The sequence below is a fragment of the Garra rufa genome, chromosome 18 (genome assembly GCF_049309525.1).
Source record: "Garra rufa chromosome 18, GarRuf1.0, whole genome shotgun sequence".
NCBI classification, from domain to species: domain Eukaryota; kingdom Metazoa; phylum Chordata; class Actinopteri; order Cypriniformes; family Cyprinidae; genus Garra; species Garra rufa.
In genome coordinates, this window is record NC_133378.1 from 30,154,650 (window position 1) to 30,168,607 (window position 13,958).

The following is a 13,958-nucleotide window of genomic DNA, read 5'->3' on the forward strand; positions in this document are numbered from 1 at the left end:
TGTAATAGTCTTTAAAGAAGTCTCTTATGCTCATCAAGGCTGCATTTATTTGATTAAAAATACAGAAAAAACAGTAATATTGCAAAATGTTTTTACAATATAAAATGTTTTTTATTTTAACATACTTTAAAATAGAATTTATTCCTGTGATGATAAGCTGAATTTTTATCAGTTGTTACTCCAGTCTTAAGTGTCACATGATCTTTCAGAAATCATTCTAATATGCTGATTTATTATTAGAATGATCAATGTTGGATAATATCACCAGTTGTGCTGCAAATATTTTTTTTGGAACCTGTGTTGTGTGTTTTTTTTTTCTCTTTCTTTCCCTAGTGTGTATTATATATATGTATGTAAATTATTAACTTTTAATAAATTTAATTATTAACTTAATACACACACACACACACACACACACACACACACACACACACACACACACACACATACACTTTCTTGCAAGATACTTTTCTTTTCCCACGTGAGTCAGTCCGCGTCAGTCGTGCTCTTTAACCAATCTGATGTGACCTCGCCATTTCAACCAATCATAAACCGCCAGGATTGCAGCCTAAATCCTGTTTACATGAAATAAACCTGCTCCAGAGCAGGTTTAAGCTTACGGACCTGTTGCTAAGTCCGAGATGCGAATGGAAGAACGAAACAATCCAAGATCAGGACAAATCCACAACAATCAAAACTGAGTTAGCGACGTACAAAGAACGGACCCCATATCTCAGAATTTTGACATCTAATTGTCATAATTTAATGTCTTTGACTTGTCGATTTTATTTTTTATTTTTATTTTTTTTATCCCAATTATGACTATCTTATAATTTTGTCTGTCTAATTGACTGTCCCAATTATAACTTCATATAATTTTGACTTCATCTAATTGATTATCGTAATTTAACATCAGTAATGACTTTGTCTTATTTTTAAATTTATTTTTTTTTTTAATTATGATTGCATATCGTATTTCGACTTTATCTAATTGATTGTCATATTTGGCTATTAGTTATGATTTTTTTGACTTCATATCTTGACTTCATGTTTGACTTGTCATAGTTTATCATTAGTTGAATTAGTTAGTCCCTCATTGTCAAAAGCTGGATCTCAAAATTATATTCACTGTTGGAAAGAGTTCAAATACACAAATGCTGTAAAACCAAAGAGTTTGTGTAACCTGAAGGATTTTTCTGAAGAACAGCGGGCAATTTAACTGTTCAGGACTTATAAACAGCCAACAAAAAACACATAGCTGTGGATCATTCAGGTAACAACGCAGTATTAAGAGTCAAGTGTATGTAAACTTTTGAACAGGGTCATTTTTATAAATTCAACTATTTTCTCTTGTGGATGTGGAGATATTCATGTGACAATATGTGAAATATTCAGGCCAGTACTAAAAAAACAAAAAAATTTCGTATGGTCAGTCATATTTTGGTAAAATAATTTACATACACCTTGCAGAATCTGCAAAATGTTAAGTTTTGACCTCAACTGTAGTGTTTAATTTTGTAAGTGGTGCCTGGTTCTCTGAGATCAAAAAAGTATTCTCTAAAGAATATTTATATAAAGAATTTATGTAAAGAATACTTTAATCTGTTCCTGCTGATACTTTCATGTCAGAAGTTATCTTTATATCAAAGTTGTGTTCTTCAGAACTCTTTTTTACTCTGTTGGTGATCGCCAGCAATAAACCTTAATTTAGCTTTAACAAGATTTTATCTCAATTAATGCAGAGTGGTGATGCACTTAAATCGATGTCATGCACTTAAAGCATTCAATATTTGCTTTAAATAGTGCTCTTTCTGTTTGTGTGGGTTACTGAAGCCCAGACAGTGCAATCAGTGGAGGAAGTATGCATAATAACGGTGTATTATTTGCATGCAATGCAATAATTGAAGGACTCCAAGCTTCGGTTGAGGTCGCCGCACTGTCTGGGTCACCATCTGCGTAAGCACTGTGTGAAAGAGCTGCTCAGCAGGACTGCATGTGTGAAAGACTGCATGTTTGAAAAGGTTCAGCAAGACATTTCTGACAGAAAGCCAAGGGAGGCACAGTCATGCAGAGTGAGTGGGTGGACATCCAGCATGAATTTGATTACGTCAGTGTTCCTTAAGACTCTGAGAACTTGCCTTATATTACCGTTTAACGTTTGGTTATTGTTGTTTAAAACAGCTTTCTGAATTACTTGATTGTGATTTGATTAACTATAGTGTTCAGCTCTTCCAGGTAACTAACACCATGGTTAGTTTCATGTGTCTTGCATCACACCACAGATTCACAATCTTGTTTCATACAAACTAAACTCTCAGCATCTTGCATGTCAGTAAAAAAGACCTCAAAGGACTTAAGTGTATCAGTTAATGTATGCTTTAAATTTAAGATCTGGACACTTTTTTTTTTCTTTTTTTTTTTTTACAGTGACGATTTAAAGTAATTAAGAAATGCATTCAAATACAACTCCTAAAATGAAACTCAAACTATATCTACCTCAGGCGACTTTGCTATCAACACCCATTAAACTCTCTGGCGAGTCTTTCATCAGAAAATAAAATGTGTAATATGCAGCCAGAAACTCAAGCTGTCAATTCTCATTGCAGTCTAGTTATGCAATATATGGTGTGCTGTACAAACATTTGCGCTTTGCAGTACTGTGGCTGGGCTTAAAATGCCTTTTGCTGTCAATCACATTTAGACTCATTGGACTGAACAAAAACGAAGGGAAGGAGGGTGGAAAGCAGTCTGTCACTTCCTGTTCCTCACACACCACTGGAGTGATGGGCCGCTCTGTCCTGACTGTGATGGAAAGGTATTGCAGCTGTTACTCTTAAACTCTGAGCTAAATTCTGGGGCTCACAGAGAGCACATTGGAGCATTTGCATTTGTGCATTTGTGCAAAACAGAGATGGGCATTCAGAGGGATAGAGAACAATAGCAGCTATGATTTCTTGACAAAGCAACTGAATTAGTAGGATAAATTAAAAAAGGATAAGAAAGAGCAGCCAGGTACACTGTCTGGACATCACGGCGCCTCATCTGTGGGTGTGTGACTAATACAATACTAAAACATCACTCAATTAAAGTCTATTTAAAGATCTTTAAGTAGTGCTAGCCTATATGGACCAATTCTGTAGAATGGCCCAAACTGCTGTCCCACAACCAAAAAATATTTAAATGGCATTTAAAGGAACACTCCACTTTTTTTGGAAATAGGCTCATTCTCCAACTCCCCCCGAGTTAATAAGTTGAGTTTTACCGTTTTGAAATCCATTCAGCCGTTCTCCTGTTCTGGCGATATCACTTTTAGCATAGCTTAGCATAGATCATTAAATCCTATTAGACCAGTAGCATCGCGTTCAAAAATTACCAACGAGTTTCCATATTTGTCCTATTTAAAACTTGACTCTTCTGTAGTTATATCGTGTACTAAGACCGGTGGAAATGCAAAGCTTCAATTTTCTAGGCTGATAAGATTAGGAACTACTCTCCCATTCCGGCGTAATAGTCAAGGAAGTTTGCTGCCGTAATAAGGCCGAAGCAGGAGCAGTAATACCACGCAGCACATGTGCAAATGCTAAACTAGCTGGGAACTCATTTCTGATAATACTCCGCCTGCTTCGGCCACAACCAAACAGTCACAACCAAAACATGTCATCCATATTTACGGTAGTGACAAAAGGGAACACATAATCCTCATATTTGGGAAAAATAAACAATTTTACTACAGTTTTGCAAGTTTTTTTTTTTTTTTGTATTTTAGTGTTTTAGTATGTGGGTTAAAATTATAAATATAATTAATTGATATGGACGCTACCAAAACATTACTGTCACTACCAAAAATGTGTTGTCACTACCAAAACATGAGATGTTTTGTCAAAAATAAAGTATACTGAATGATCAACCAAGTTGCTATGATCATTTTTGGTTTAATGTATATTTGAACTAATGATTTCTTAAAGGTGCCATAGAATGCATTGAGAGAATATTTAAAATTGTTCTCTGATATCTACATAGAAGGTATATGGCATAGGAAAGGGAAAAAAATCTCCAGAAATGGTTTTACAGGTCCATTTACAACCCTAGGATTTGGCCCTAGAATAAAAGGCTCTGTTTTTGCCTTATTTGGAAGCTTCATGAATATTAATGAGCTCTGCTCTGATTGGCTGTTTCACGGAGCTCAATAGCTGGCACATGGATAAAAATATATATTTAATTAGGAGCTCTAGCGGCTTTTAATATGCGGTTTGTTGAATCTGCCGTTTTGAATCGCGGACAGTTTAGTGTGATTACTGTGATGCATGTGCTCTGTGTAACATTACAATGTAGAGACACAAGTACTTACCACACAAGTTGAGCTGCTCGTCAGTGATACTCGGGATCTGTAAATCATTCACCATCATCAGCGCAGGCATCTCTCTGTTTATGTGGTAAGTGAAATCCTATGTATTGCAATGTAACAGGCTAGCGCTAGCATTAAGCTAACCGTGTCCCTTCTGTGGCTTGCCTTGTTTAAACGATGTGCTGACCTAACCGATGATTGGGCGATGCAAATGTTGGAGGCGTAACTATTAACGATCTCGGCTGTAACACCGACTATTTCGTAACAGTCAGTGTTATGTTGGAATTGACCTATTTTTCGGTGGTCTTTTGCAAATACCAGATTTATATAAGAAGGAGGAAACGATGGTGTTTGAGACTCATGGTATGTCATGTCCATGTACTGAACAGTTATTATTTAACTATGCCAAGGTAAATTCAGTTTTCCATTCTATGGCACCTTTAAGTTTAAAATTAGTATGATCAACTTTTTGCCTTTTACAAAGAAAAAATGGATTCAGAATACAACAAATCTCCTAGATATTGTTTAAAATGTACAGTGAGGAAAAAATTTAGCTCCCCTGCTGATTTTGTACATTTGCTCACTGACAAAGGCAACAAAAAATACAGAAAAATGCATTTCAAAACAATTATAAATTGATTTTAATTTTTATGAGTGAAATAAATGTTTGACCCCTTCGCAAAACACGACTTAGTAGCAAAATCCTTGTTGGCAATCACAGAGGTCAGACGTTTCTTGTAGTTGGCCACCAGGTTTGCACACATCTCACTCCCACTCCTTTTTGCAGATCCTCTCTAAGTCATTAAGGTTTCGAGGCTAATGTTTGGGAACTCGAACCTTCAGCTCCCTCCATAGATTTTCTATGGCATTAAAGGTTGTATCAGCGATTTATAGCCTAAAACATAAAGTGTCAATTTCAGCTCACCTTTCATCACGATCCGCTCGCTGCCTGCCCCATAAATTGTCTGTGAAAAAAACGCGTCTCTCTGGTCAGCCTAGGGTCCGAGATATGCCAAAAAAAACAATCGACGCTGTTAACTATTCCACAGATAAACAAACAGTGTTCCAACCAATCAGCGTCAGGGGTTTGGTGTTGTGGACTTTCCTACTGGTGCTGGGATGTGAGGGAGGCGGAGCGAAAGTCCACAACACCAAACCCCTGACGCTGATTGGTTGGAACACTGTTTGTTTATGTGTGGAAAGGTTGGTAGTGCCGATTGTTTTTTGGCATATCTCGGACCCTAGGCTGACCAGAGAGACGCGTTTTTTTCACAGACAATTTATGGGGCAGTCAGCGAGCGGATCGTGATGAAAGGTCAGCTGAATTTGACACTTTATGTTTCAGGCTAGAAATCGCTGATACAACCTTTAAGGTCTGGAGTTGAGTTGAGTTGATGCCAAAGAGCTTGATTTTGGCCTCATCTGACCACAACACTTTTACCCAGTTCTCCTCTGAATCATTTAGATGTTCACTGGCAAACTTCAGACGGGCATGTGCATGTGCTTTCTTGAGGATTGCTGCAGGATTTCAGTCCTTCACGGTGTAGTGTGTTACCAATTGATTTCTTGGTGACTGTGGTCCCAGCTGCCTTGAGATCATTGACAAGATCCTCCCTTGTAGTTCTGGGCTGATTCCTCGCCATTCTCATGATCTTTGAAACTCCACGAGGTGAGATCTTGCACGGAGCCCCAGACCGACGGAGATTGACAGTTATTTTGTGTTTCTTCCATTTGCGAGTAATCTCACCAACTGTTGTCACCTTCTCACCAAGCTGCTTGGCGATGGTCTTGTAGCCCATTCCAGCCTTGTGTAGGTCTACAGTCTTGTCCCTGACATCAGTGGATGGCTCTTTGGTCTTGGCCCTGGTGAAGAGTTTGGAATCTGATTGATTGATTGCTTCTGTGGACAGGTGGCTTTTTATACAGGTAACAAACTGAGATTAGGAGCACTCCCTTTAAGAGAGTGCTTCTAATCTCAGCTCCTTACCTGTATAAAAAACACCTGGAAGCCAGAAATCTTGCTGATTGATAGGGGAGCAAATATTTATTTCACTCATTAAAATGCAAATCAATGTCTAACTTTTTTGTTATTCTGTCTCTGTGTTTAAATAAACATACCATTAAAATTATAGACTGATCATTTCTGTCAGTGAGCAAATGTACAAAATCAGCAGGGGATCAAAGCTGTGAGCTTTCTGACCCTGCTTAGGTTTTTTTTAATTGGATGCTTAAATTATGTCATTCACATTTGCAAACACTTAATGAAGCCACAACGCCTCCAAAAAACTTTTATTCTAGAACTTTCTTCTGAATAAAGGATTTCTATATATTGCATGTTGAGTGTCCGTGGAGGGTAACTGAGGCTATGAGATGGTGTGATTTAAACACAGCATGTTTTACTCCCCGTGTCACGCAGTTAGTCTCCAGAGAATCTTTTTTAGGCCGCGTCCCCTGTGGCTTTTCGGCAGACCCTTGATTTTGTATAACATCTGTCAACGATGAATAAAAATACTGATTACTTGTGGAAGTTAAAGCTGTCAGATATGATCTAAAAAGTTTCATCATAGATGGTGAATGGTTTTGGATTCACCTCAAAGTAGTTTAGGGCATAGTTATAATTATGGTTCTCTGTCAGTATAAGTCTCAGTGACGGGTGGAAGCAAATAGTGACTTCCTGTGCACCAAATACTGAAGAATCACTGTAAGAATCCGAAATTATTTCTGCCTCCTTAAGCTTCACACAATGGCTTGTTGCGTAACAGGTTGCATGATCCCACCTAGACCCTTTTTTATGTCGTTTCACTTTTATGCTAACATGTATTGTAAAGACCGCATGTTTTTCCCCCTCTTTTTGCTCTGACATTTCCCCTGTTCCATAGCCTTTCTCTAGCTCTGTCAGTTCGTAATGCCACGTCACTTCTCAGGACCGTAGCGCTGTCTGACAGCCACTACCACCGGGAGTGACCTTTTCTTCCATTCCTTTCATCCATGCTACCACTCGCTCTCCCTCTATCTGTAAAGAAGGGCTGAAGAAATATAAAGCAATCACCGCATCAATCATTCAGGACCTCTCTGGGGAAAATTCATGAGGACCCGTAGGAAGATTTTCTCCTTTTAGTTCCGTCATCATGATTTTCGTGATGTTCTGAGGGAGGAAAATGAGATGCATAGACGGCAGAATCTAACTGTGCAGACTGGAAAAAGTGTACATTTATTTCATAACTGTGAAATTTAAAATATTTAAACACCAGATGGCATCTGCAATATCATTTGCGCTTTTTTAGAAAATTGTCATGAACCGTATGTGTACATACACACACTGTTGTTCAAAAGTTTGGCATCGGTAAGACTTTTAATGTTTTTAATGCTCAACAAGGCTGCATTATTTGATCAAAAATACAGAAAAAAACTGTAATATTGTGAAATATTTTTGCAGTTTAAAATAATGTTTTTCTATTTTAATAAATTTTAAAATGTAATTTGTTCCTGTGATGCAAAGCTGAATTTTCATCAGCCGTTACTCTTCAGTGCAGTCTTCAGTGTCACATGTTCCTTCAGAAATCATTCTAATATGCAATATAAGTCTTTGCTATCACTTTGTATCAATTTAACACATCCTTGGTGAATTAAAGTATTAATTTCTTTCAAAAATATACTGGCCACAAACCTAAATGGTAGTTTATATTGTTACAAAAGATTTGTATTTTAAATAAATGCTGTTCTTTTCGACTTTTTATTTATTAAAGATTCTGAAAAAAGTATCACAGGTTCCAACAAAATATTAAGCAGCACAACTGTTTCCAATATTGATAATAAATCAGCATATTAGAATGATTTCTGAAGGATCATGTGACACCGAAGACTGATGCTGAAAATTCAGCTTTGCATCACAGAAATAATTCATAATACATTTTAAAATATATTCACATATAAAACAGTTATTTTACATTAAATTAATATCTCACAATATTACTGTTTTTTTTTTCTGGATTTTTGATCAAATTAATGCAGCCTTGATGAGCATTAGAAAATGTTTAACTTTAAAAAATACTTATAGACATATAGAAACTTTAAAACGTTATAAAATCTTTATAGGAACTATATTGACGTTTTAAAAAAAACTGATAAAAGTGACAAACACAACAAAATAACATTAAAATGTAAACAAAATATAAAAATAAAAACTAAATCATCAAAATTCGAAACTATAATAATATCTCAGTAATACTACACTGATACAGTAAAAACATTGATATAAGTATATGATATAAAATATTGTATATTGAATATTATAATTATTACAGTTTTAAATATGCTTATTTAAATTTATTTTAAAATGTAATTTTATTCCTGTGATGCAAAGCTGAATTTTCAGCATCATTACTCTTCAGTGCCACATGATCCTTTGGAAATCATACTAATGCTGATTTTGGGTCTTAAAAAACATTTGTTATTATGTTATAATGTTAAAAACATTCTGCTTTATATTTTTGTGGAAACCACAAATCCATGTTTTCAGTATTTTTTGATGGACAATGTTCAAAAGAACAGCATTTATTTGTAATAGAAATCACATTTGCTTAATGTATCCTTTCCGAATAAAATATGAATTTATTTAGAGAAAGAGTCTATCTGAGCCTTACCATAGCCTGTTTATCAATCAAAAGCTCTATGATTCAAAAAAAGCAGCAGTGACCGGTGACGTGTGTGCGGTTGGGGTCTTGTGAGCTGAATGTCCTAGGATTGGGGTCAGTGATATAGCATGCAGCCTTAATCTCTAATTTAGATTATGGTTCCCTATTCTCTCTTGCTTTTCAGCACCATCTGTTTTAAGACACTGAATATAGTAACATCTTTGGCACGTTTTCAGCAGTCACATGTATTACACAGTAAATGGCTTTGACCCTGTTCTTATGATGTCATGCCTTTATGCAGCAGTGTGTGTACAAATACAGGGGACAAGGTATTATCCAACTGATTTTAGGGAATTATGCAACATTTCTGTATTGTTACTCTTTGGATGCAAATAATAATAAGGCTGCTATTTTGTATAGCCTTGTATTATTTGTTAATTTAATTAATATACTGAGGGCCCCATATTAAGTTACATAAAAGTTAACCATGGTATAGTCAAATTTACACCGTTCATTTGACGTGTGAGCATGGTTCACAAAAAATGCTGTCTTAAAATAAAATGCAGCGCTTGTTATGTTCACCTCAGGCTAAAGCTCATCTGGGACGGCAGCTGGTGACTCAGCAGAATGTCAAATTAAAAAGCCGACACATTTTGAAGCGTTCTAAGCTTTTTAGCTGCTTGTTGGTGGAAAAACATATTGTTGCAGTTGATATCTTAACAACAACCATCTGTTTTAAGATAGAACCTGCTACCAACAGATATTTGGGAAAAATGATGGTCTTTCCTAAAATATGAAAAGTAGATTACAAGAAGTAGATTTAACCAAAAATTGTTTAATCATTATAGGCTAATACAATTTTATCATATATGTGACCACAAAACAAATAAATAAGCTGTCCATTGTTGTATGGTTTGTTAGGACAGGACAATATTTGGCTGAGATACAACTATTTGAAAATCTGGCATCTAAGAGTGCAAAAAAAATAAATATTGAGAAAATCATCAAGTTGTCTAATTAAATTTCTTAGCAATGCATTTTACTAATCAAAAATTAAGTTTTGATATATTTACGGTAGGAAATTGATAAAATATCTTCATGGAACTTGATCTTTACTTAATATCCTAATGATTTTTGGCATAAAAGAAAAAAATAATTTTGATCCATACATGGTATTGTTGGCTGTTACAAATACATAGTAATACTTCTGACTGGTTTTGTGGTCACATATGTGGAGATATTTTAATAGTACAGTTTATAGTCCAAAGCTTATCAAGTCACTTGCATCTCCACTATGAGTGTAATGCAGCTGGAAGATACCAAAGAAGGAAAAGATAAAATAGTGAGCTTCCATAAAGGTCATGCGATTAATAAAAATTAAACATTTTTTTTTTCTTTCTTTGAAATTATTTTTCATTATTTTTTGTAGAACTCGATTCCCATTTTTTCTCTACTGAACACACTTTATGCTTGAACCTTTGCGACTAACCTGCAGAGAGACTGAGTCATGTTTGATTTTGTGATACATATCAGAATAAATAAATTATGTATTTGTCAAGAACGTGAAACCTGATGACTGCTAGTTAATCTAAGCTGATGGACAGATAATATCCAGTCCTATTGCCTAGGTTAGTTAACTGTATTGAACCTTTGGAAGAGTCTAAAATGTAATAACTAAAATGGGACAGTGTTTTACGAGTTCTGCATTTCCTTTTAATCCATTTTGCATGCAAGTTCACACAGTTCTCGAATTAATTCAATCCATTCAGGCAACATAAATACAAAACAAATGACAAATTCTCAATTTCAAATGATCTGTCGTGCATTATTAAATTTGTCCGGTTATCTTTCTCTGCTCTTGCTGTTTCAGGTGAAATGAAAATGTGTTTTAGAAGGAGACGTAGACATTTAACACCACACATTTCTGTGTTTTAAAAAAAGTTGAATGCGTTGTTCAGTTCTTCTGTCTCCATTGCTTCTGTTTCAAGATGAAATATATAAAAATACATTTAGTACACCATTAGCATGAGAATCATACCAACAGGTGTCGTTCGTAAGCGATTGCCAGTTTATGTCAGATTTATAAGACACAGTCTATTCCATTCATGCAGCAATCATAATAATTTCCGCATCTTTCGAAGGTCTTCTGTCCTCCACCAGCAGATTGATCATACTCTCGGACTTGATGAGTAGATTGCACCCAAGGAAAAAGATGCCGAAAATGACAGTCAGTGAGAGCACACAGAGAACCGCTATCTGCACCAAACGCATGATGAATTGATCGCGCTCGTCCTGAATCGGTGAGCCGAACCCGTCGCTGGTGATCACCGAGAAGTTGCAGCATCCTCGGACGCTTTCCAGAGGCTGCTTCGCTGAAGAGATCGTCCGGTTCAGTAGTCCGTGTGAAACATTCATGTCGAGTTTTCTGCGGCGCGTGTAACGCGTATTGATGTTGATAAAAACTTCCAAAGTGTCCTGGGTTTGCCAATGTCACTTGTGCGTTTCCATGGATGTCATAGTTTAAAAATACAAAAACATCGTTAAAGCATCGGGTTGTGGCAGATAGTCTGATCTATTTGTGATATATGATGGAGTACATCATCCAAGCATCTCTGCAGCAGTCTCAGTGATGTCTGGAGGAGCGTACTCCGGTATTTTAGGAGGCGCGGCGACGCGCACACACTTTCTTCTGAACTCCGTAGCCATGGGGCGTTTGAGGGAGGGGATGTCTTAAAAGTATGTACCTGTTTTGACAGCGTTTTCAAACAAAATTAAGTAACGTTTATTAAATAGGGTGTCTTTTTTTCTTTTTTAAAAGTTGGTGCACGTTACCAAGGAGAAACCGCGTAGCATGCCGGAGATAAAATGTGAAGTAAATTCAAGATAATTCAAGGTAAATATCACTTGTACAGAATATTTTTATCCTGTGCCATTTCAAATCAAGTTTATAGCCTATATTTCAGATTGCAAAAAGTGTTTATTTAGGCGTATTCAGGATAGGCTACATAAAATGCTAGCTGTGAAAATTAGCCTCAGCAAAATACATTTGAAGTCAAATTTTACATACAGAATCTGTGAAATGTTATTTTTTTTTTTACAAAAATAAGAGGGGGCATACAAAATACATGTTATTTTTGATTTAGTACTGACCCGAATAAGACATAAAACACATTTCCATAGTCCACAAGAGAAAATGATTGAATTTTTATAATTAACGTTACCCTGGTTTTGTTTTGTTTTGTTAGTGACAGTTGTTCATGAGTCCCTGGTTTGTCCTGAACTTTGGTTTTTCAGCTTTTTTGCATAATTGAATCCTTTCCAACAATGACTTTACGATTTTGAGATCCATCTTTTCACACTGTGGACAATTGAGGGACAATTGAGGGAGCATATTACAAAAGGTTCAAATGCTCACTTATGCTTCGAAAGAAAACACAATGCATTAAGAGCTGGGGAAAAGACAATTTTGAATTAAAGATCAGGGTAAATTTAACTTAATTTGTCTTCTGGGAAATATGCAATTATCTTCTGTAGCTTCTGAAGGGCAATACAAAAGCAAAATAAGAAAAATATACACATCTTCATTCTGTTCAAAAGTTCAAAAAATAAAAATAAAACCCAGCTGAGGATCATTCAAGTAACAACAGATTATTAAGAATCAAGTGTATGTAAACTTTTGAACGGGGTCATTTTTATAAATTCAACTATTATTTTCTCCTGTAGACTACATGTAAATGTCTTTATGTGAAATATCTTATTCAGGTCAATACTAAATAAAAAATAACATGCATTTTGTACGATCCCTCTTATTTTGGTAAAATAATTAACATTTTGCAGATTCTGTAAGGTGCATGTAAACTTTTGACTTCAGTTGAAAGTGGGTCGGACAGTTTATACCATAAATTATTAAACTATAATTTCCACCCCATCATTTCCATCATAGTGTTTTCATAGTGTCATCACAGTGTCGAAAATTGCACTAACTAATTGAGTAAACGAATGAGTGTCAAAAGTAAGTTTTAAGGGAGGTGTAATTTATAAATATCCACATATATCTTTATAAATAGCCCAAATGGCTAGTAGTAAAAAGAAACATCCCGCAACTGATAGAGTGATTTGAAAAACCTGGTGTAGCTCTACCTCGGAACGCTAGATGGCAGTATTACCCTGCTTTACCAGTGTAGCTGGCTGCACCTTGGCGTTTTTGTGCCATTACATATCAGAAAAGATCCAGCTCCACTTTAAAAATGTTTAACATAGTTAAAACCTTTAAACAGTGTTAATGCACCTACAGCATTTAATTTGAAAACTCCTTTCAGTTTCCATAAAGCATACCCTGTCATAGTAACCATCATGTGTGACATTGTGAAGTATTTCAAATCATCACAATCTGTGTATTTGCAGTATGCTTATTCTTACAGAAAGTGGTTATTTGAGGTTATTTTATTGTTTTACACAACAAAATACTTGAATTGCACTGAATGACTACATTTCTTTTATCAGCCGTTCATCTCTAGATGGTGCACATCCTCAAGCCAGCAGTGCTTAGATATGAACCTTCAACCTTTTGCTTTTTAAAACACATTTGTAATTGCTGGTTTACGATTACTCTCTAAGGAGAGGCTGATGATCCTTGCAGATGCATGACACCCTTTTGATATTACATAATTAATATTATGCAACATTTAGTTGCGATCATTTACATTTATTGGTCGAGCACCATTCTGAGAGAGCTGATACGCAGTCGAGGAGCACTGGAAACTTTCACTGTTTGTATCACTCCGCTTGAACATGTTAGCGGTGTTCCAGACAGGTTGCCAGTGCAAATAATCACACCTTGGCTGCTTTTAAAACCATTATCTGTTTGTTTTCTTCTTCTTCTGAATGGGAGTCTATAGCAGCCCTATGGATAGAACATGAGATGATGATGAAATTTGGCACAGTTGTAGAGATGGTAATGAATAGTGCTTTGACCAATT

At 35.8% G+C, this 13,958-nt stretch overlaps 1 protein-coding gene across 1 annotated transcript; it reads right to left on the minus strand.

Annotated features, from left to right (window-relative positions):
• Positions 1-10,358: 10,358 nt before the first annotated feature.
• Positions 10,359-11,588, minus strand: rprm3 (reprimo, TP53 dependent G2 arrest mediator homolog 3). The gene has a single exon (XM_073823814.1). The coding sequence runs from the start codon at positions 11,392-11,394 to the stop codon at positions 11,083-11,085; it is 312 nt and encodes a 103-aa protein (XP_073679915.1). The 5' UTR covers positions 11,395-11,588; the 3' UTR covers positions 10,359-11,082.
• Between the last annotated feature and the right edge of the window lie 2,370 nt (positions 11,589-13,958).